Raw genomic sequence first — 23,876 nt, forward strand, 5'->3', positions numbered from 1 at the left:
ACACGGAGGCACCTGAGCACAATGCCCCTGCTTGCCACTGATGCCAAGACACACAGTGGGCCCCCGGTTAACTGTTATTGCAGGTGAACCAGGCCATGTGCCTATATTAACTGTGGGGTTTGTGCCACAGCAAATAAAACAGGGAATATGCCCTGTAAGGGTGAAAACCTTGTGAGGCTTTGCTCTGGATTTTGGCCGCTTGACCTGGTGTGCCCCCATGACGGCTGAACCCATGCTGAGCGCAGGGGGCCAATGATGGCCTGGCCATGAGTGAGGACCCAGACGAGCAACTGCGACTCAGTTTCCCTGCCCTGCAGATAAAGGGATTTGAAATATTTACTGCTTTTGCAATAGTGATGATTACACAGAAAATCTCATCCTTGGGCCACTCTGAGTTCCTTAAAAATAAGAAATTTTCCGAGAAAAGTGTTGCATGGTAATTTGGGCAAAAGCCGAGTCTCCAGCGGAGAGATTTCTGCAGGATTTCTGGCAGGGACCTCTTCTGAGAAGCCGCTAATGGCCCCGTCTCTTGCCCCTGTGCTACCTGGCGTATTGAAGGGTCGGTGGCACCTGTTGCTTTCCATGTGTTTGTGACAGAAATAACCCTTCCAGTCACTCATCATGAGCCTGACTTTCGCAGTAAGAAAATACCGCAGACTGTCCCAATCAGGAAGGCTCGGTGCCTACAGTCCCTGGGGGGTGCCCACTTGCTGAGCTAGACCCCAGACAGCTCCTTTCAAAAGAAGAAGTGAAAACAAGGGAAACGTCTGGGTTCCCGAAAGGGTTATTCTGCCTTAGACTGCCCATAAAAATGCTATTGGCTGTTACCTGGCTCGGCCAAAGTACATCCAGAATGTCTTCTCTCGCCACCCAGTGCATTTGGTATTTTGGCTGAAAGGAAACAAGCAGAACTCTGCGCTTCCAGAGCAAAGATGGAGCCGCAGGATCCAGTCAAGAGGGAAGGGGTAAGTGTGCTGTCAGGGAGGCAGTGAGGAGCAGCCCCATCACAGGACCTGTTCAGCATTGCTGGGGATGCGTTTCAAAGCCGTGTGCACTGGGGGACCTGCCCTTCAGAGTTCACCCAGCAGCTGGACTTTACAGGGACTAGAGAGAGGAGAGATTTAGGGACTTTTAGGTTTAGAGGTTCTTTGGGAAGCATGCTCCTGGAACAGCTTTTCAAAGTAGTTAAAACTGAATTGATGGGACTCAAAGGATTAATTTATCACAACTTCCTTAAGAACTTGAGGTGAAAGGTTTCTGAAGTCAGCAACAATATCCTTACCCATGGCCCCAGACTGTTTCTGATTTGATTTGATTTTGGCTTCTAGACATTTTCATTAATCTTTTCAGCAGGTAAATTAGCTAAGCCAGTATGCAAAGAAGATAGAAAGGATGTTGCAGGATTTGAATGTAACTTGGATAGGTAGCAGAGATTTCCTTTTAGATAATGAGGCTCCTTTTTTTAGAGACAAAAGATTTTTCTGGACTTATCAGGACCTACCCAGGTGCTGCCATATAATTGCTATTGTTACTTTTGATTGTCTTTTGCTGTACTTTTGATTATCTTTTGATTGAGGAAAATGCACATAAAGATGCTGACACTTTTAAGAAGTTTGCATTTTATTCATTGCAACAGCATCTGCTTATATTGACAGGAAGAGATACATATCTGTGCAAATTACTATTTATTCATAGATATGAGACCCTTGCCATGGGCAGGTTGGACACATGTTCTGGGGTTAATAGATTAAAGCGGGTTTGGAAGGTAGAAATACCTGGGGTTCATTTCTGCGCCAACCTGTTCTAGCTGTGGGAACTTGGGCAAGTTATTTAACTACTCTGCCTCCATTTTGTCATCTATAAAATGGGAATGATAGCCTTGCCACTCACAGAGGGCTACTGGAACAACTAAATGAGATGATGCATGTAAATTACCTGGCACCGAGTAGATGCCCCATACATGTTATTCTTTAAATTACTTTATTTTTGGCTGTACTGGGTCTGCATTGCTGCACACAGGCCCTCTCTAGTTTCAGTGAGCAGGGGCCACTCTTCATTGCGGTGCACAGGCTTCTCCTTGCAGTGGCTTCTCTTGTGAAGCACAGGCTCTAGGCACACAGGCTTCAGGAATTGTGGTGTGTGGGCTCAGTAGTTGCATCACATAGGCTTAGTTGCTCCTTGGCATGGGGGAATCTTCCCAGACCAGGGATCAAATCCGTGTCCTCTGCATTGACAGGCAGTTTCCCACCCACTGTCCCACCGGGGAAGTCCCCATATTATTATTTTTTGATCATCCTTTAGAGCAGGGTGCTATTGACATTCGGAGCCAGTTGGTTTTTGGCTATGGGGCCGGGGAGGAGGATGGTGGTGGCTAACCTGGGTGTTGTAGGTTGTTTAGCATCATCTCTGATGTCTACTCACCAGATGCCAGTCTCACCCTTGCCCATGAGATTGCCTGCTTTAGAAATCAGTGCATCACTCCACAGGGATAGTCTTGGCGACCTCATGGTAACAAGACCGTGTTAGGTCAAATGTTATCTCCTCTATTTTACGGAGAAGGGACTGTGAGGCAACAAGAACTTAGGGATTAAGGAATCAGGGGAAGCCCTGGTCATTTCTGTGCTGTCTCTTCAGAGAGCAATGCACCATCCGACTGTGTCCTCAGGTGCAGCTCCTAAATAACAGAAACTCCCCACGTGCTGGTCCCTGGAAATGAACCATGCATTTTGAAAGGAGATGATTAAACGGTTACATACAAAACATAAGGGCTGATCATAGTCATGTGCTCCTGCGATCCCCCCAGGAAGGAGGCCTCCTTCAGGGCTCCACCCGGGGGAATGCATGCTGCCCCCTTCCAGGCTCCTGAGGGCTGACCTAGTCCTTTGGTAAATACGTGCTGGGGGACATCAAAACAGAACTACGCAGGTGGTGGCTGTGAGAAAGAACCTGCAAGTCACAAAGCAAAGCTGGGGGGGCACTTAGGAGCTGAGGAGAAGTGGGGGGGCGGTGAGCGAGGCCATAGAGTCTGGGCTACCACCGGCGTCGGGGATGGGGGCGCTGCTCAGGCTGGTGGGAAGGGCCCAGCTCTCTGCCCCCTGGTGGCTGTGTGCGTGACCACAGCCTCACTGGCCTTTGGGTTCCTCACCCGTAAAGAGAAAAGACACAAATTTGGTGTGCCTCAAGACTTCCCGCTGGGGAGAAAAAGATTCTTGGGCTGAAAGACAAAATGGATTAGAAAAAGAAAATGCCAGAATGCTTTGGAAGATGAAAGCAGAGTTTTTTGGTGGCATGCTGCCACCACCAACTAGTTGAGTGTCACTGAGCAAGTAACTTCCCTCTGATCTGCATCGTTAATAATTAATATTGATAGCAAACCTCTGATGTAATGTGTAACACTTGTAGTGTGTACCACAAGTCAGCTGTGAGTCTGAGCGTTTCACACGTATGAACTCATTTATTCCCCACATCCATCCTGAGAGGAAGGCAGTATCATCATCCCCATTTTACAGATGAAGGAACAGAGAAGTTTAGGAGCTGGCCCAAGGCCACACAGCCAGCAGCAAGAAAGGCAGCTGTGAGCTCCTGCAGAGACAGGGCACCTCCGATTTGTCTGTCTCTCCTCTGCTCAGCACTCAGACCTCAAGGAATGTTTGTGAAACTCTGGATTCATTCCATAGTCTGATAAAGTGACTTACCGTGTTAATAATTCATAGGAACTCTTATTTTCCCGGGATATTTTTGTTTTGACTGGAGATGCCTGACAAGCAAAAGTCTTAGGCTGAGAGTGTCTCCCTGATGGTAGAAAAGAAATTGGAGACAAATTCCTGAGAGAGATGGTTTGGGTGGGGCCTTCTTCCCAGAGACCTGGAATCACACTCTGTCAGAAGGCTTGTCCTGAGAGTGGACTGCTGTTCTGCTGGAGTCTCAAAATGTTCTCACTCTCTTGAAAAACAGGAAGCCAGCTTACTGTGGGGACGAGGGAAGTGACCCCTAGCTCTTCTCCAAAGTGCAAATCACAGCTCCCCTTGCCTCAGACCAGAGCCCCATCTCATGTCTCGAGGCTGCTGAGCCACTTGTCTTTTTTTTTTTTTTAACTTTATTTATTTTTGGCTGGGCTGAGTCTTCATTGCTGTGTGGAGCTTTTCTCTAGTTGTAGCAAATGAGGCTGCTCTTTGCTGCGATGCACAGGCTTCTCTTTGTAGGGGCTTCTCGTTGCAGAGCAGTCTCTAGGGCACACAGGCTTCAGTAGTTATAGCATGTGGGCTCAGCAATTGCAGCTCCCAGGCCCTAGAACACAGGCTCAATCATTGTGGTGCATGGGCCTAGTTGCTCCGTAGCATGTGGGATATTCCTGACCAAGGATCGAACCCGTGTCTCCTGTGCTAGTAGGCAGATTCTTTACCTCTGAGCCACCAAGGAAACCCCTTTTGTCATTTTTAACAAGCTTGTGGGAGACCTGCACATCCTGTCTGGTGCCTTCCTCTCTCTCTCATGCCCTAATCCAACCCGGTACCAAATTCTTCCTTTTGTCCTCCTCACAAGTATTAAGAAAAGGAAGAAGAGAAGAGAGACAAAAAGGAAAGCTTAAACTCTGAATTTCTCTTACACCCCTCTTTTGTATAATGTAATAACTTTATTGGGAATATAACTCCCAGACCATTTCACCCCTTTAAACTTATACAATTCAATATATATTCACAGAGTTGAATAACTATCACCATAATCAATTTAAAAAATTTTAATATTTTTTATTAAATTTATTTTGGCTGCACTGGGTTTTTGTTGCTGTGCATAGGCTTTCTCTAGGTGTAGTGAGCCGGAACTACTCTAGTTGCGGTACACAGGGCTTTTCATTGAGGTGACTTTTCTTGTTGCAGAGCGTGAGCTCTAGGGCATGCAGACTTCAGTAGCTATGGCACATGGGTTCAGTTGCCCTGAGGCATGGGAAATCTTCCTGGACCAGGGATCGAACCTGTGTCCCCTGCATTGACAGGCAGATTCTTAACCACTTGTCCACCACAATCAATTTTACAAGATTTTCATCACCTTTAGAAGCAACTCCGTACCTATTGACAGTCACTCTGCATTTCTCCCATCTCCTCCTCTTCTCCCCCAACCCTGGGCAATCACTGATTGATCTCTGTCTCCGTGGACCTGTCTATTCTGGACGTTTCACACAGATGGAATCAGGTGATCTTCCGTGACTGGCTTCTTTCACGTAGCCCATTTTCAAGGTCTGTTCACTTTATAGGCTTCATTCTTTTTCATGGTCATGTAATATTTCATTGAATGACTATTCCACATTTTGCTTATCAGCTCATCATGAACATTTGGGTTGTTTCCACTTTTTGAGTATGGTAAAAATGCTGCTATGAACATTTGTGATCAAGTTTGTGTGAATATATGCTTTCATTCTCTTGGGTATAAACCTAGGAGTGGATGTGCTGGGTCATATACTTGATGAAAGTGAAAGAGGAGAGTGAAAAAGTTGGCTTAAAGCTCAACATTCAGAAAACTAAGATCATGGCATCTGGTCCCATCACTTCATGGGAAATAGATGGGGAAACAGTGAAAACAATGTCAAACTTTATTTTTGGGGGCTCCAAAATCACTGCAGATGGTGATTGCAGCCATGAAATTAAAAGACGCTTACTCCTTGGAAGGAAAGTTATGACCAACCTAGATAGCATATTAAAAAGCAGAGACATTACTTTGCCAACAAAGGTCCATCTAGTCAAGGCTATGGTTTTTCCAGTGGTCATGTATGGATGTTGAGAGTTGGATTGTGAAGAAAGCTGAGTGCCGAAGAATTGATGCTTTTGAACTGTGGTGTTGGAGAAGACTCTTGAGAGTCCCTGAGACTGCAAGGAGATCCAACCAGTCCATCCTAAAGGAGATCAGTCCTGGGTGTTCATTGGAAGGACTAATGCTGAAGCTGAAACTCCAATACTTTGGCCACCTCATGTGAAGAGTTGACTCATTGGTAAAGACCCTGATGCTGGGAGGGATTGCGGGCAGGAGGAGAAGGGGACGACAGAGGATGAGATGGCTGGATGGCATCACCGACTCGATGGACATGAGTTTGAATAAACTCCGGGAGTTGGTGATGGACAGGGAGGCCTGGTGTGCTGCGATTCATGGGTTCGCAAAGAGTCAGACACGACTGAGCGACTGAACTGAACTGATACTTACTCTACATTTAACTTTTTGAAGAACTGTTGGACTGTTTTCCAAAGTGGCTGCACCATTTTACATTCCCCCAGCAATGTGACAGGGTTCTAATGTTCTCGATGTCTTTATCAACACGTAATATCTGTTTTGTTGGCTTTAATCATCCTAATGAGTGAGCAGTAGTATCACATTGTGGGTTTGATTTTCATTTTCCTCACAGAGTACCAAATCCTTTGATTTTGCTTCCTAAAATAATCCTCAAAGCTGGCACCTCTTGCCCCTGCGTCAGTCACTCCCCTACCCAAGCCCCCACCCTCTCTCAGTCACCTTCCTGACTTCCCTTTTCAACCTCTTCAGTGGATTTTCTTCATAAAACTTGCTACAGTTCTAGTTTAATTATTAAGTACTTAAAAAAAAATATCTTCCCCATTGAACCACAGTCTTCTTAGGGGCAGGTATTTTGCTCGACAGACTGTAGGGTGGTATCTGGCTCATAGTTGACTGTCAATATTTGTTTAATGCATTACATGAAAAATTAATCAACAGTCAATCTAAGAAAGACATGGAAATTTTTATTCACACCAGCTTGAGGATTATAACCTGGGAAACAGCCTTTCAGAGAATTCTGGGAACTGGTCCTCCTGTTAGATGTCAAAGCACAATTATGTAATTTCTGAGACAGAGGGTTATATACATTAAAGTAACATATTGATGGTTTACATAGTCTAGCAAAGCAAGTAGAGAGCTATTGTGACCTCTTATAGGATTGAAGAAGAAATGTTATCTCCTAAGGTTTTATCTTGCTGGGGCCAGAAGGAAATTGCTTTTTAAAATTATTTATTTATCTATTTAGGAGTAGGCATTCCTGTGTTTTCTAAGGGGACCTAGTTAATGTGTAACACAGATGCACAATGCACCCTAAAGGGGAAGAGATACTGACCCAAACAGTGAAGAAAATTTTACCTTAAAATTTTCTTTTCCTGTCTTAAGAATAATTCTGTTTCATCCAAAGGAAGGAATTTGGACGAGGAAGGTCAGTGAGGACTTCCCAGAATGTCTTTGCTTTTTCCACAAAGGGTGAACTCTGATTCCCAAGGGTCCCTAGAATGTGCCTGTGGCTTGACTTCAAGGAAGAAGCCAGGGACTAGAAGTTGAAGCACGTGCTCCAGAGAATTGAGAGCCTGAGATCCTTCTGATGAGTTTTGCTAGGATCCTGTAAAAGCAGTCAGGGAGCTGTCTAGTCATGTGCCTGGCAAGATCCTCCCAGTTTAGGGTATGAGCTCAGGGCATCACCCAGCTCCCTGGCTGAGCTTTGCTGAGGACTTTAAATCTTAGGACTCATCAAAGCAGAATGTCGGAGTTGCCCCTGCAGAATGAATGAAACTGGGTGCATTTATAGTTTGTCACTTACTGAGAAGAGAATTGGAAGAGGAAACATTTTAATCAACATTTTTTCTTCCTTCATTTCTTTCTTCCTTCCTTCCTACCTTCCATCAAGTCAAGCAATAGGACAGCTATGAAGTGAAGTGAAACTTGCTCAGTGGTGTCTGACTCTTTGTGACCCCATGGACTATACAGTCCATGGAATTCTCCAGGCCAGAATCCTAGAGTGGGTAGCCTGTCTCCCTTCCCTTCTCCAGGGGATCTTCCCAACCCAGGGATCGAACCCAGGTCTCCCACATTGCAGGTGGATTCTTTACTAGCTGAGCCACCAGGGAAGCCCAAGAATACTGGAGTGGGAACCTATCCATTCTCCAGCTATAGGGGAGGGATCTTTGCTTTGTTCTCTACTGTCTCCCTAGTACATAGGACCAGAACCATGCCTGACTCACAGTGGGTGCTCAGTCTTTGAATGAATGAATGAATGAGTGAATGATTACCCAGAGCACTTCGGGAGATGAGCTCAGTTGGCCCTATGCTACCTACTGGGTGGGGTTTTGGGGGTGGTGGGTGGGTGTGCCTACCTGTGTGCCCCCATCTTTAGAAAACACCATGCAGCAACTGCCCTGGAGCCCTTTTTCCCTCCTGGGCCCCACTGCCTGCTCCCCGGCTTCCACCACCCACTGCCTCTACTGGCCCCAGGGAGTGCTGGGTCCTGAGCCCACTGCTCCTTGTTGGTGGCTCTTCTCATCCTCTCCAGAAACTTCTGTGAACAAACATTTGTTAATTCATTTGGTGGAGGGAGGGTTCGGCTCTTAACCAGGGCCCTTGCGGGTCCTACAGTTGCTCTGTGAGGTCGGGGAAGGGTATCACTAGCTCGCATGCCCCCTTCCGGGCACTAGGCAAGGCGTAGGTGACCACTGTTTCTTGGCCTGTCCTGCTCCTACTTGCCTTTCTCAAGAGGTCCTCCTTAGATCAGCAGGGATGCTGTTCAAGGTGTGAGGACCACAGCTCGGCACAGGAGGTACTGAGTCCCATGTGCCAGGGTCCTCACTAGGAAGACAGGATGAAGTGCATCAACAGTGGGTTCTGACAGCCACACCCAGACTCACCCCCAGTCAGTGGATTCACCTTCAGGACTAGACGCGTCCATAAAATTAATCCTCTCAATAACTCCAAGGGTTGTCATTATCCTAATGCTAAAGATGAGGAAACTGAAGATCAAAGAAATTAAGCCAGAAAGTGGCAGTGAGCAAATTCAAACTGAGATCCATAAATTCTAACAGCAAACCTCCTTCCACTTTTACTTCCTCCCGATTTTCATTCCTTCACTAATGAACCCCTACTTGTCATTAAAGATTGTCTTAAATGAGTGTTCAGTTTCCCAAGGGTCAAAGGGGATATCACGGAATGTGTGTGTTTAAAGAGACCCCCGAAACCTATATTTAAATTTTTTTCACTGTGCCTTCTGCTTCTTACAGCGAAGTCCAAAGGTTAAAGGAAATGAATCAGTGACCCTAAATAATTAAAAAATTTCACAGTTCTCCTCTCTGATTTTTAAGGGAGTTTGTGTCGGAGGCAACACTTTGGACTACAGCCCACCAGGCTCCTCTGTCCTTGGGATTTTTCAGACAAGAATACTGGAGCGGGTTGTCATTTCCTCCTCCAGGGGATCTTCCTGAGCCAAGGATCAAACCCACATCTCTTGCATCTCCTGCATTGCAGGCGAATTCTTAACTCGCTGAGCCATCAGGGAAACCCAGGTGGCATAGTGGTAAAGGAACCACCTGCCAATGCAGGAGACATAAGAGATGTGGGTTCAGTTCTTGAGTCAGGAAGATCTCCTAGAAGAGGAAATGGCAACCCCTTCCAGTATTCTTGCTTGGAGAATCTCATGGACAGAGGAGCCTGACGGGCTACAGTCCTTGGGATTGCAAAGAGTTGGACATGACTGAGTGACTAAACACACAAACACATGTGTTGGAGGCAGCGCTTGAGTGCATTTGCTGCAGTAGGCCAAGGCAGCTCCACAGCAGAAATGTCATAGAAGCAACTCAGACATTGGATGGAGTATTGGAACAGGTGACCCTTCAGTTTTGTTCTGACCCAGTGATTCTCAACCAGGGGTAAGTCCCCACCTGCCCTGGGGACATTTAGCTATGTCTGGAGACACTTAGGTTGTCACAGATGGGGGGAGGGCTGTCCCTACCATGCACATAGGACAGCCTCCCATAACACAGGATTGTCTAAGCCTAAGCTAGGATTGTTAGCGCCAGCAGGAAACCTGCTCCACCCAGGTGAGTGGTGGGTAGGTTTCCAGACATGGAGTGGTTGAAAGATTGTGGGTCTTCAGGTCCTATTACGTCCATCTTTCTACAAGACTTTGAGTAAATCCTGAGTTCCCTGGAAGCCCGGGGCTGCTTCCTGACCTAAAGCTGTGATCTCATCTCCCGCAGAGGCTGACACCCGTGATTGTTCTGGCGACACTGATAGCTGCCTTTGGGTCGTCCTTCCAGTATGGGTACAATGTGGCAGCTATTAACTCCCCTTCAGAGGTAGGTCGCTGTGGTGGGCAAGGCGCAGCCCCCCAGGGAACAGGGAGGTGGGTTTGGAGCAGCTGGTGTCTGGGTGGCTATTAGGGTGGGATTGCACACATGTTGAGGGTGCACGGTGGGGCCTCGAGTGAAGGGAGGGGTCACACCCAGGAGACAACAGCACAGGCTCAAGCAACCTGCAGGCACAAGGCCGTGGGGCTCCACCAGGTCCCCGGGCCTCAGATTCTTGTGGAGAGCCAGGCCTGGCTGGACACAGGGCGGGCTGGCCTCAGGGGTGGGCGGGGGGAGGTTTGAGAGGGCTCTGACCTTCTACAGACAGGTAATCCATAGCAGGGTCTGGATGGGGAAGGGATCATCCAACATTGATTCTGTGATTGAAAGGCTGGAGTCATTCCTTTCTGGGGTTAGAAACATCCTGAGCAGTGGTGAGCCCTCGCAGCCCCCTAGCTCCTGCCCCCGGCTCGTGGGTGCCCCCTGCTAATTGCTTTTAATCCTTACTCCCTCTCCTCCACTTCATCGTGTTGATGTTCACATGCCCAGCTCATCCCATCAGGTGGCCCAACAACTTCCATTATTTTTTCTGCAAACCAGCTCAAATGATTCTGGTGTTCTGCTTTGCTCTGCTCTCCAGTTCATGAAAGACTTCTACAACTATACCTACTATGACAGAATTGGTGAATACATGAACGAGTTCTACTTGACCTTGCTGTGGTCGATTACTGTGTCCATGTTCCCCTTCGGAGGCTTCCTCGGCTCTCTCATGGTCGGCCCCTTGGTGAATAATTTAGGCAGGTAAGAGACAGTGAAACTCATAGACTCCATCAGAGTTTAAAACCCAGACCAAAAACAAAAGTCTCACAGACTAACAAACTTAGGGTTCCCAGCCGGGAAGGATCGGGGCAAGGGATAGTTAGGGAGTCTGGGATGGATATGTACACACTGCTATATTTACAATGGATAACCAACAAGGACACATTGTATTGCACAGGGAGCTTTGCTCTGCCACATAACATGGCGGCCTGGATAGGAGGGGAGTTTGGGAGAGAATGGATACATGGATATGTATGACTCAGTCCCTTTGCCATCCACTTGAAACTGTCACAACACTGTTAATCGGCTATATGCCAATATAAAAGAAAAAGTTTCAAAAAAGAAAAAAAAAAATTAAAAAAAAGCCAAACTTAAAGCAGAAATCATTATTGTAAAACTAGGTAATGACCACTGTGATGATTTTTGTTTCCTAATGGAGTTAAGAAGACCAAACCTTGACCAAGTGTCTGGGGACTTATCAAGGGTGGAGGTGGGTAGGGGTGACAGTTCTGAGGCTCTGGGGTGGGCTTGGACAGAACAGAGAGTGCTTCAGAGATCAGGACTCACTCCCACTCTTGCCCTCTCTTGCCTTGAAATATTACCACAACTTCCTTCTGGCCTTTGGAAGAGTCGAGTGTAGGACAGCATGGCCAAGACATGGGGCACAATGTGGACTGTAGCCTAATGCTCCTAAACTCTGCCTCCTAAGTGAACATAAGATAACTTGCTCTGTTCTTTTACACTGGGGTCCAGTAATATGCAAAATGTAGCCCAAGTTAAATTCCTGCAAAATTCTGAAATGACTGAGATCAATGTCGAGCCCTTCCGGGTGGTCCCAGGGCGACCCTCATTGTGAGTGTCATGAACGCCAAGAGCAGAGCTTGAATCTTGCCTCTAACTCTAGACACATGAGAGATTCTGTATGTGATTCCCCCACTCCCCTGGTAAAAATCCACAGGCATGAGATAGCAGCCTTGTTGTGAACAATGTTTAAGAGCTCCTCCCCTCCAACCTCCTCCCTTTGAGGGTGGGCACACAGAGGCAAGTTGAGGTCAGGGCTCCCTTCTCGGCCACAGATCTAGGGAGCTCAAGAGTCAAGGCCCGACTTTACAACTTAATTCGTTCCCCAGTCTTTTTCAAAAAGAATCTAAGGACCTCCCTGGTGGCTCAGAGGTAAAGAAGCTGCCTGCCAACTCAGGGGACACAGGTTCAATCCCTGATCTGAGAGGATCCCATAGGCTGAGGAACAACTAAGCCCATGTGACACAACTATTGAGCCTGTATTCTAGAGCTTGCGAGCCACAACTACTGAACCCGCGTGCCCTGGAGCCTGTGCTTCCCAACAAAAGAAGCCACTGCAATGAGAAGCCACAACTAGAGAGTAGTCCCCTCACTGCAACTAGAGAAAAATGCTCGCAGCAATGAAGACTCAGCACAGCCAAAAATAAATATGTCAAATTATATATATATATTCAAAACACACACACACACACACACACACACACACACACACACTAGAATCTGAGAATAGACACATACAAGCTGTGAATCTAAGATCCTGAAGTCTTTCTGATAGTCTGGTGTTGGATGCACAGATCTCCCTGTGGACCACCAGGGGGCAGGACATCAGTCAGGTCACAGGTCTGCAGGGTGCTTCTCCTTGAGTGAAGGACTAGCCGTCTGGTCTGCAGATGGAACTGACAGTTACAAGTCCAACTGAAGATGTGATAAATACTGTTCAGTTGTTTGTGGTTTTCTTAAAGATTTGTCAGGGTTCCTTAAATATCAGTAGCAAGCTAACAATTTATTGATTTGTTCGTCTGTGCCAGGCTCTATCCTAAGTGCTTTTAGGGGATATTCAATTCACTTCAGTTTAGTCGCTCAGTCATATCTGACTCTGCAATCCCATGCGCTGCTGCATGCCGGGCTTCCCTGTCCATCACCAACTCTGGGACTTTACTCAAACTCATGTCCACAGAGTCAGTGATGCCATCCAACCATCTCATCCTCTGTCTTCCCCTTCTCCTGCCTTCTCAGCAACAGGGTCTTTTTATTCTATTGAGTCAGTTCTTCACATCAGTTGGTCAAAGTATTGGAGCTTCAGCTTCAACATCAGTCCTTCCAATGAATATCCAGGACTGATTTTCTTTAGGATTGACTGGTTTGACTCCTTGCAGTCCAAGGGACTGTCAAGCGTCTTCTCCAAATACTATAGTTCAAGAGTATCAGTTCTTTGGCTTAGGGGTTATTAATTCCACCAATTCTTACAAAAGCCCCTTCCTCTTTTCACACTTGGGAAAAAGAGGCAAAGAGGGGTGCTGTAACTCACACAGAATTACACAGCTGGGAGGAAATTGCACCTCTAAGCATGTGCAAGTACTGTCCACACTCAATCTGTTGCTTTATTTTTAATTGTACATGTAGTATTTTTAAAACTTACTTTTGTTTTGTGTTTAATGAATTAATTTATTCATTTGCCTATTCCGGGTCTTAGTTGCAGCTTGGGGATCTTCAGTCTTTGTGGCATGCAGGATCTTTAGTTGCAGTATATGGGATCTAGTTCCCTGACCAGAGATCGAACTTGGGCCCCTGCATTGGGAGCTTGGAGCCTTAGCCACTGGACCACCGGGGAAGTCCCCATATAGTAAAAACTCAAAATCTTTAAAAAAAAAAAAACACCTCAAAATCTTTAAATGTTCAAGTGGTCACATTTAACTCATTCATGATTTTTGTTTTTTGTGTCTTAAATAGTTTTTCCTACCAGATATCTAGGAGGGCATGGCAACCCCCATGGACAGAGTAGCCTGGTGGGCTACCGTCCATAGGGTTGAAAAGAGTTGGACGTGACTGAAGCAACTTAGCACGCATGCACGCACCAGATATCATACAAATAGTCTTTTATAATTTAAAAAATAATTTTGCAACTTTGTCTTTCCCATATAGATCTGAAATTTTGTTTTGTATTTAATGGGTGAGTGGTGAGGGAAAGCCAGTTTAATTTTTGTTGTGTAAAAAAATCAATTGCTTTCAAAAATATGTTATTCATATTCCTTTACTCTTCTGTTAATTTTAAAATCAGTTGATAGAAATCCCTGAAAAAGGATTGTTCTTGGAATTACTTTGGATTTGTCATTTAATTGGAGGAAAACTAACATCCTTACACTATTGAATCTTCTCTTTCACAAGCAATCTATGGCTAATTTATTTATCCCAGAAGTTACTCCAGTTGCTTGTCTGAGGTTTCATGTCTTCTGTTCTGGAGAGTTTTCAGCCATCATTTCTGTGAATATCTTTTCTCCTCCATTTTCTATATTCTTTCTTTGGGAAACTCCTCAATGTCTTTGTTGTTGTTGTTGCCTTTTTGACTTCTTTAAAAAAATTATTTTAAAAAAGTTATGGTGGGAATTCTCAGTGGTTCAGTGGTTAGGACTGGGTTTGATCCCTGGTCAGGAAACTAAGATCCTGCAGGGAAAAAAAAAAAAGCAGTAAAATGTATGTATGACATTTTAATCAAATTTTAATTGTGTAGGTTATCAACATTAAGTGCATTCACATTGTTGTGTAACCACCACCACCATGCATCGCTATAACTTCTCATCTTGCAAAAATGGACACCATGTACCCATTAAACAATAATTCCCCTTTCTCCTCTTCCCCTAAGTCACCAATGGATTTTCTATCTTTGTGCATTTGACTACTCTACGGACCTCATATGAATGGAATCATGTAAGATTTGTCCTTGTGTGACTGGGTTATCTCACTTTAGCCTAATGCCCTCAAAATACAATATTATTGTGGCACATGTTTGGATTTCTTTCATTTTAAGGCTAAATAATGCCCAGTTGTATGAACATACCACATTTAGTTTATTCTTTCATTCATTGATGAATGTCTGGGTTGCTTCCACCCTCTGGCCACTGTGACTAATGATATTATGAAAGTGAAAGTGTTAGTCGCTCAGTCATGTCCAACTCTTTGTGACCCCATGGACTGTAGCCTGCCAGACTCCTCTGTCTGTGGAATTTTCCAGGCAAGAATACTGGAGAGGATGGCCATTCCCTTCTGCAAGGCATCTTCCTAACCCATGGATCAGACCTAGGTCTCCTTCATTGCAGGTGAATTCTTTACTGTTTAAGCCACCGGGGAAGCCCAATGATATAATAGTCATCCCTACCTTAATCTGTCGTACTTCCCTCCTCTCTCTCCTCCTCCTCCTTCTCTCTCTCTCTCTTTCTTGCTTTCTATGTAACTTCCCCAGATTTGCCTTTCTATTAATTCTCTCCTCCACTGCAGTTCATCTTCTGTGTTTTTGTTTCAATGACTATAGTTTTCATTTCTATAATTTTTATTCATTTGTTTTTAAAATCTTATCTTTTTTTGCTATTATTTTGGATAGTTTTGTTTCATATACACTCTTGTTCTTTGTGTACTATGCTTTGACTCCTTATTGTTTTTAATTAATTTATTTTTTAATTAATTTATTTTTAATGGAAGGATAATTGCTTTACAGAATCTTGTTTTCTGTCAAACCTCAACATGAATTAGCCATAGGTGTACATGTATCCCCTATGACACAGCTCATTTAATACATATTTTGTAGCTTCTATCTAATCCTATTGTCTGAAGCTGTACTGTCTGTGTGTGTAGCCTCTTGCATGTGGAGGATTGTTTTGTGTGTCCTGTAATGGTACTGCTCCTTCCCAGGGGGTAATGGGAGTGGTGGCTGGGGGACTCCCGGGAGCCTGATGCGAGGGGATGCTCAAGAGAAGCTTTCATTTTGCCTTTGGCTCTCCAGGGCCCAAGTCCATGTCCAATCTTGACTTAAGTGGGAATGCTTTGTAAGTTTCACTAAGTTGGACTTGTTTTTTTCTTATAAGTTTTTAAGGAATGGGTTTCCCTCATAGCTCAGTTGGTCAACAATCCGCCTGCAATTCAGGAGACCCCAGTTTGATTCCTGGGTCGGGAAGATCTGCTGGAGAAGGGATAGGCTACCCACTCCAATATTCTGGCCTGGAGATTCCATGGACTGTAAAGTCCATGGGGTCGAAAAGAGTCAGACACGAGAGAGCAACTTTCACTCACTCACTCACTGTTTTAGGGGATACCCTTTATCAGCGCACATAAATTCCCTCATTTTTATGTAAGTGAAAGTGTTAGTCACTCAGTCGTGTCCAACTCTTTAAGACCCCATGGACTGTAGCCCACCAGGCTCCTCTGCCCATGGAATTCTCCAGACAAAAATACTGGAGTGGGGTGCCATTGCCTTCTCCAGGGGATCTTACCACCCCAGGGATCAAACCCAGGTCTCCTGCATTACAGGCAGGTTCTTTATCATCTGAACCACCAGGGAACCCCAGCTTTTATTTTTATGCAAGGTTTTTAAAAATCATAATGGGTATCAAATTTTGTTGACTTCTTTTACTACTTCACTTAATAATCTTATATTTTCCCCAGTATAATGTTTAATATGGTGTTTTCAACCTTGAAAAGGAAAAATGAAAGTTGCTCTGTCGTGTCTGACTCTTTACAATGAACTCTATACAGTCCATGGAATTCTCCAGGCCAGAATACTGGAGTGGGTAGCCATTCCCTTCTCTGGGGGATCTTCCCAACCCAGGGATTGAACCCAGGCTTCCCGCATTGCAGGCAAGGGAAAATATTCCTTTTATTTATTTATTGTTGGTCACAGTGGAGCTTTGTTGTTTTTGCCTAGGCTTTCTCTAGTTGCGGTGAGCAGGCACTATTCTTCATTGTGGAGCAAGAGTTTCTCATTGTGGTGGTTTCTCTTGTTGCAAGGCATGGGCTCTCGGCACTTGGGCTTCGGTAGCTGCAGCATGCAGGCTCAGTAGTTGTGGCACATGGGCTTAGTTGCGCCTCAGCATTGGAATGTGTCTGGACCAAGGATCAAGTCCCCTGCATTGGCAGGCAGGCTTTTATCCATTGCACCAACAAGGAAGTCCTGAGAGATTCTTATCTGTACTGCTGAATTCGATCAGCTAATAATTCATTTAGGATTTTCACATCTGTGTTGATAAGTGAGGTTGACCTAAACTTTTCCTCTAAGGTCCTTATCCAGTTTGGATTTCAAGATTACACTAAAAGCACAGTAGTTTATGGTTTCAAACCCTTTGTTGTTGTTGTTCAGTCACCCAGTCATGTCCGACCGACTCTTTGTGACCCCACAGACTGCAGCACACCAGGCCTCCCTGTCCCTTACCATCTCCCAGAGTTTGCCCAAGTTCATGTTCATTGCATCAGTGATGCTGTCCAGCCATCTCATCCTCTGTTTCCCTCTTTTCCTTCTGCCCTCAATCTTTAGCAGCATCAGCGACTTTTCCAATGAGTCGGCTATTTGCATCAGATGACAAAAATACTGGACCTTCAGCTTCAGCATCAGTCCTTCCAACGAGTATAAGATTGACTGGTTTGCTCTCCTTGCTGTCCAAGGGACTTTCAGGATCTTCTCCAGCACCACAGTTTGAAGGCATCAATTCTTTGGTGTTCTGCCTTCTTTATGGTCCAGGTCTCACAACCAAACATGACTGCTGAGAAGACCATAGCCTTGTCTATGTGGACCTTTGTCGGCAGAGTAATGTCTGTTTTTCAACACACTGTCTAGGTTTGTCATAGCTTTCCTGCCGAGAAGCAATTGTTTTCTGATTTCATGACTGCAGTCACCATCTGCAGTGATTTTAGAGCCCAAGAAGAGGAAATTTGTCAGTACTTCCACCTTTCCCCTTTTACTGTGTTGTAGTATTCAAGTCTTTCCTGTGTGCCCCACTGATGTCCTCCCCCTGGGAGTCATTTACATTTCCTCCCACTGAGAAGCAGGCCATCCACTTGACCTGTATCTGTCTTAGGTCAACAACAAAGCATATAACACAACAGCAACTGCTGTAATGGAGTAGAGGCCCAGCAAACACTTGTCAAAGGAGTGAGCGAAACCTTAAACCAAACTAATTGGTATTTTGTCCTCTGCAGAAAAGGAACCTTGCTGTTCAACAACATCTTCTCCATCGTGCCTGCGTTCTTAATGGGATTCAGTGAGCTCGCCAAGTCATTTGAGATGATAATTGTGGCCAGGGTTTTGGTGGGAATATGTGCAGGTAAACCATTCTGTGACTTGGGATAGTCAAGGGGAGGGAGAACAGACCTCTGGGACCTGAACCTATCTGGGGTCTCCAAAGCATGTAGGTTCAAGCTATTCTTACACCTCTGCTGTGGATAGACACATAAGCCCCTGTGTTATGGGGATGTGTGTTATGTGCAGTAAAGGTAAGGACTGTCTTTTGAAACTTTGTTTCAATTCTGTATACATATGTGAGAACCAAGCTGGACGTAACATGTATTTCTATATTGTGCAGTATGGGTTGTGGTCAAAAAACTTGAGAAACAATCTAATATAGAATCCCTCTATCAGAAGAGAGTTGATGACTGTAAGTGCTTCAAAGTCATTCTGCCCAGGCCGGGCTTCCCTGGTTATAGGGAAGTCCCTCATCCATGATGCCTCAGACTGAAGACACATGGTTTTGGCCGTGCCATGGACTCCCTTCACCTTGGCGTCTTCTGCAGGCAGAAGGGCCAGGGCCGTCAAAGGGAGAGAGGTGCCCGCTCTCCGAGCCATGCGTTGCAGGGCGGGGACCCAAGGGTGGTTGTTGTTCAGTCACTAAGTCGTGTGCAACTCTGCGACCCCATGGACTGCAGCACTCTGGGCTTCCCTGTCCATCACCAACTCCGGGAGCTTGCTCAAACTCATGTCTGTTGAGTCAGTGATACCATTCAATCATCTCATTCTGTATCCCCCACCTTCTCCTGCCCTCAAGCTTTCCCAGCATCATGGTCTTTTCCAATGAGTTGGCTCTACACCAGGTGGCCAAAGTATTGGAGCTTTAGTTTCAGTTCTTCCAATGAATATTCAAGGTTGATTTCCTTTTCTGATCTCCTTGCTGTCCAAAGGACTCTCAACAAGTGGGCACCCCTGGAAATGCTGCACTATGGGCACTCACTCGCGGTCCTCTCCCTCCTAAACCCCAGGTTCTGGCATCATCAAGTGACTCATTCTCCTTCCAAACATGGGGATTGGGATGAAGGGATAAATTGCCCCGAGGTTAGCAAACCCCTTCCCTGGAGTTTACTGACAATAGAGGAGATGAGGAGGAGCCTAGTATTGAAGGAAGTGGCAAGGGATTGCAGACCTGGGGGAATAAAGAGGAAAACAAGGTTCCCAAAAAGAGAAGAAGTCACTTCAAAGAGGGGATGATGGGTCCCCTGGCAAACTGCCCTCATTCTGGCTGTGCCTGAGAGTGCCTGGACATTTATCTGCGGTCTGGGCAGGAGCCGCAAGGCACCCAGCCCCGCTCCTGTGGGTTTTTCCTGCAGCCAGGCTCGGCTTTATGAAACACAGACAATTCCTAGAAGTCGTTGGCAGTGGGTAGGTGCTGTTATGTTACTATTGACAGCCAACAATTCAGAGTTGATTCCAAAAATAGAAAAATTAGGCTCTACAAATCACAGTTTGATATTCCAACTTTTGCTTTTGGCGGTGGAGAGGGGGGCAGGCTGCCACTGCATGACATATGAGATCTAGTTTCCCAAGCCAGCGATTGAACCCTGGCCCTTGGTGGTGAAAGCCCAGAGTCCTAGCCACTGGACCACCAGGGAATTTCCAACCAACCTTTGCTTTTAAATGAGTATGACTTCAAGTTGGCAGTTGTGAAACTTTTTGGCCTCAGCATCTCTCTACACTCATAAAATTATTGAGAGTTCTAAGGAGTTTTTGCTCACATGTGTTATTTTGATCAATATTTACCACATTAGAAATTGCAACTAAGAATTTAAATTAATTCATTTTAATAGCAATAATAAGCCCATGATATGTCTTTATGAAAATAATTCTATTTTCTAAGACCAAAAAAATTTAATGGTATTGTTTTACATTTTTGCAAATCTCTTAAATGTCTGGCTAAATAGAAGATAGCCAGTCTCTCAAACCTATATCTGTGTTCTCTTGGTGTGATATCAGCGGGTGTGTGATTGCTGAAAAACTCATCAGACAAGGAGAATGAAAAGGACAAATAATATCTTAGGATGGTTCTGAAGATAGTTTTGATCTCACAGAACCTCAGGTGTCAGGAACTCCCTGGGTCCTTAGGTCATACTTGGAGAACTCTAGTGGAAGCCTAATCCATTTGCCATTCATTTCTTCATGTTTTTCCTGAAAAGTCCAGAAAGGGTGTCATCAAGGTCTGTGGTACTTAGACACCCCTAAAAATAAGTGGCCACTCTGACCAAGCGGTACAGGTTGAGTGCAGCTCAGACCCCCAGATGCTCAGTTAGCTGGTTTGCTGTTAGTCAAGATCTTTGGTAAAAACACTGCAGACTTTCACTAATGGAATTTAAACTGTAAAAGTCATTTCTCTGACTGTTGTCAGAACAGGCGGGCCAAGGTTCCCCCGTGGAGTCATTTTTAAGACAAAATGAGACTGTTCTCTATCAACATTCGGGGAACCCGATCTCTTCACAGCCTCCAGTGTTTTGTCTCTCCAGTGTTGCTCTTAATTAAGTTCAGAAGCACTTGGCCTTGAGATGCAGTCACTAGGGCCTGAATGATGACTAGGCACTTGCAGGGCCTCACTTCCTCCACAGCCCTTTGGGCACTGGGCCTGCAGAGTCCCTCCCCACCCACCTGCAAGACATCTAAGAGCTGCTCTAAAGACTGTCCCTCTTTGCTCTGAAAATCAGAAAGAATTGGTATTAATTAATGAAAGATGATGTCCTTTTAAAAATACTAAGCAGAGATGTCCTTGGGCAGAATGCAATGCTTGAAAACTTAGCCATCAGTGTTCTGTCTCAGGGCTATCAAACACCCTCCTGTCACCAACAGCTCTAGCCTCCCCTCACCCCACACTGCTTCCCTTGGTCTCCCTGTGGTCAGAGCCTCCCTCTCAGACCCCACATCTTGCTGAGCATCTGCTTGCCTCTGGCTCTGTGTACAGTACTTGGAACAGTGACAACCAACCCATCAAGGAGATCAAACCAGTCAATCCTAAAGGAAATCAACCTTGAATATGCATTGGAAGGACTGATGCTCAAGCTGAAGCTCCAGTACTTTGGCCACCTGATGTGAAGAGCTGACTCTTTGGAAAAGACGCAGGTGCTGGGAAAGATTGAGGGTAGGAGGAGAAGGGGCCAACAGAGGATGAGATGGTTGGATGGCATCACCAACTCAATGGACATGACCTTGAGTAGACTCTGGAAGATAGTGAAGGACAAGGAAGCCTGGAGTGCTGCAGGAGTCAGACATGACTTAGTGACTGAACAACAACAACCCATCTGACCTTCCCAGATCCTCAGCCTCTCATTGGGCTTCTCTGAGAATTAAATGAGATAATACATGTGAAAATATTTTGGAGTCTATAAAATTAAATTCCACCTATTCATAAGGGGATCAGACTGTAGTAAGATAGGAAAACCGAACCGACAAGTTCAAATACTGAGGATTCAGAAACAGTTCAGACCTTACACAAATCCCAGAATACAGTTGGTATTGGGTATTAGTCACTCTCGGGTCTGACTGTTTGCAACCTCATGGACTGGAGCCCACCAGGCTCCTCCATCCATGGGATTTTCCAGGCAAGAATACTGGAGTGAGTTGTCATTTCCTTCTCCAGGGGATCTTCCCCACCCAGGGATCAAACTCGGGTCTCCTGCATTGCAGGCAGATTCTTTACACTGAGCCACCAAGAAAGCCATAATAAATATTGGTCCACAATAAATATTTAAGTTTTTTTTAAAATGCTTAATGGAGTATTATGTTTAGTCGTGTCTGACTCTTTGCGACCCCATGGAATGGTTTGCTATTCCCTTCTCCAGGGGGTCTTCCCAACCCAGGGATCAAACCTAGGTCTCCTGCATTGACAGGAAGATTCTTTACCACTGTCACCCCTTATTGAAAAATAAAGCTTGTGCTTCAGTGTGTATGCATCAGCTTATTGTATAAATAAGAAAGTAAAGCTGGTGGGCAGGCCTTTTATTAACAGGTTTTCCCCCACAAGGAGCAAGAGAGGAGAGAGTGTCCAGAACACACCCGGGCTTTTCCTCTCTGAAACCACACTGGTCGGGAGGGAATTCCTGGCCTGTGTCCCCAGGTAACACCAGTCTGGAAGCAAGGACACTAAACTTCTTCTATCAGGCTATTTTCTCTTAATGTCTAAAGGACTAAGAATTGCAAAAGGTGATGTTTGCTTACTCTTGTAGTTTTGAGAAAGTTTCAGCCCAACTAATATGATTGCTAAGGGCTTCCCAGGTGGCACAGTGGTAAAGAATCCACCTGCAATTTAGGAGACGTGGGTTTGATCCCTGGGTGGGGAAGTTCCCCTGGAGGAGGAAATGGCAACCCACTCCAGTATTCTTGAAAATCCCAGAGATGCCTGGCCGGCTACAGTCCATGGGGTTGCAAAGAGTCAGACGTGACTTAGTAACTGAGCACAATAACAATGTGATTGCTAAGGAAAATAAATGTATTTGAAGACACAGCTTGTCCCTGCCAGACTACTGTTTCCAGACTGTGCCTTTACTTCTACCCCCTCTCCCAGGTCTGTCTTCCAATGTCGTCCCCATGTACTTAGGAGAGCTGGCCCCTAAGAACTGGAGGGGGGCCCTGGGGGTGGTGCCCCAGCTCTTCATCACCATCGGAATCCTTGTGGCCCAGATCTTTGGTCTTCGGAGTCTCCTGGCAAACGAAGAAGGTGAGTTCGGGATGCCTTCAGACCACTAGCCCGCTCCTATGAGCTGGTCTTTTCTGTAAACCGTGAGGCCCCTGCAGTGGAGAGGGGAGCTCTGTAGGGCTCAGAACTGCAGAGTCCTGGCCCCACAGGGCGGAGGTGGTGGTTGTGCCGAGCAGGCCTGAACAAGTTGGTAGGGACACATAGACGGACATTCTCTAGTCCCTCGTGGAACACGTTGGAGGGGGCTTCGAGGGAGCAGGATGAGTTGCTGTCTGAGTGGCTGCTAGTCCCGGGACTCGGTAATGAAGGCAGCCAGGGTGCCAGACTCTATGTTTAAGGCTTCCAGCACCCCTGCACTGGGGCCTTGCAGCAACTCAGCTGCCCAGGGACTTGTGGTCATCCCATTGCAGACCAGGAAAGAGGATCGGAAGACCCAGCCCCCATGGGGGCAGTGGTGAGTCTCAGGGCCAGCATCTACCCCAGACCTAGACTCCAGAGCCACATCCCCTGCCCCACGAGCCTGGGACCTGGCACATAGTAGGTGCACAGTAACTCATAATTGTCACTGTTTTTGCTTGACTTCCCCTTTCTTTGTCTTAGGTCTCAAAACTCTGAAGGGAAATCACCACTAATAAAGCACCAGTCAAAACATATAAAGTACTCATCATGGGCCAGACACAATGCCTTTTATATTAATTCATTTAATCTTCCAAACAACCTATGAGCATGTAGTGTTACTGTACCCATTTTACAGCTGTAGACCCTGAGGCCGGGAGAGGTTGCATCACATGTCCAAGGTATCGTTAGGACACAAATGCAGACAGTGCAGGCCTGGGCTGGAGTTTTAACTATCCTCTCTCCCACCTTATGGTCACCCTTGTAAGGATCTGGGACTAGAAGTGAAGCAGCTAGGTTCCTGTCTCCCAGTGATGGCACATAACCAGCCAGCAGGACCCAGAAAACCCCTGGCACCTTTCAAGTACTCTGTGGTATGTGGGGAAAGAGCCATAGGTCCACCCAAGGAGAGGGGCTCAGAGAGGGCTGGGCTGGCAGAAGTAGGACCAGCACTCCAGTTGTGAGCAGAGGGGCCAGGAGTGTGAAGTTCTTTGTGTGACCAGGGAGCTGCAGATGTCCTGGTGACCTCTCACTTTGTCACTCCATCCTTCACTGTGACTGTTCAGCCATTGGCACCTTCCTCTAGGCAGAGTGTGGAGGGCAGGGCTTGGCCTGACTC

The 23,876-nt window shown here is 45.9% G+C and overlaps 1 protein-coding gene across 1 annotated transcript in view; it reads left to right on the top strand.

Moving 5' to 3' along the window:
• The first annotated feature begins 856 nt into the window (after positions 1-856).
• LOC136169064 (solute carrier family 2, facilitated glucose transporter member 5) overlaps positions 857-23,876 on the top strand; it is a 28,198-nt gene continuing 5,178 nt past the window's right edge. Inside the window, exons 1-5 of the mRNA XM_065936822.1 lie at positions 857-965; positions 10,008-10,106; positions 10,738-10,898; positions 17,898-18,022; positions 22,511-22,663. Of these exons, the coding sequence (XP_065792894.1) occupies positions 933-965; positions 10,008-10,106; positions 10,738-10,898; positions 17,898-18,022; positions 22,511-22,663 (571 nt within the window). The 5' untranslated portion in view covers positions 857-932. The remainder of the gene's footprint in view (positions 966-10,007; positions 10,107-10,737; positions 10,899-17,897; positions 18,023-22,510; positions 22,664-23,876) is intronic.

The sequence above is a fragment of the Muntiacus reevesi genome, chromosome 5, assembly GCF_963930625.1.
Source record: "Muntiacus reevesi chromosome 5, mMunRee1.1, whole genome shotgun sequence".
Lineage (NCBI taxonomy): Eukaryota > Metazoa > Chordata > Mammalia > Artiodactyla > Cervidae > Muntiacus > Muntiacus reevesi.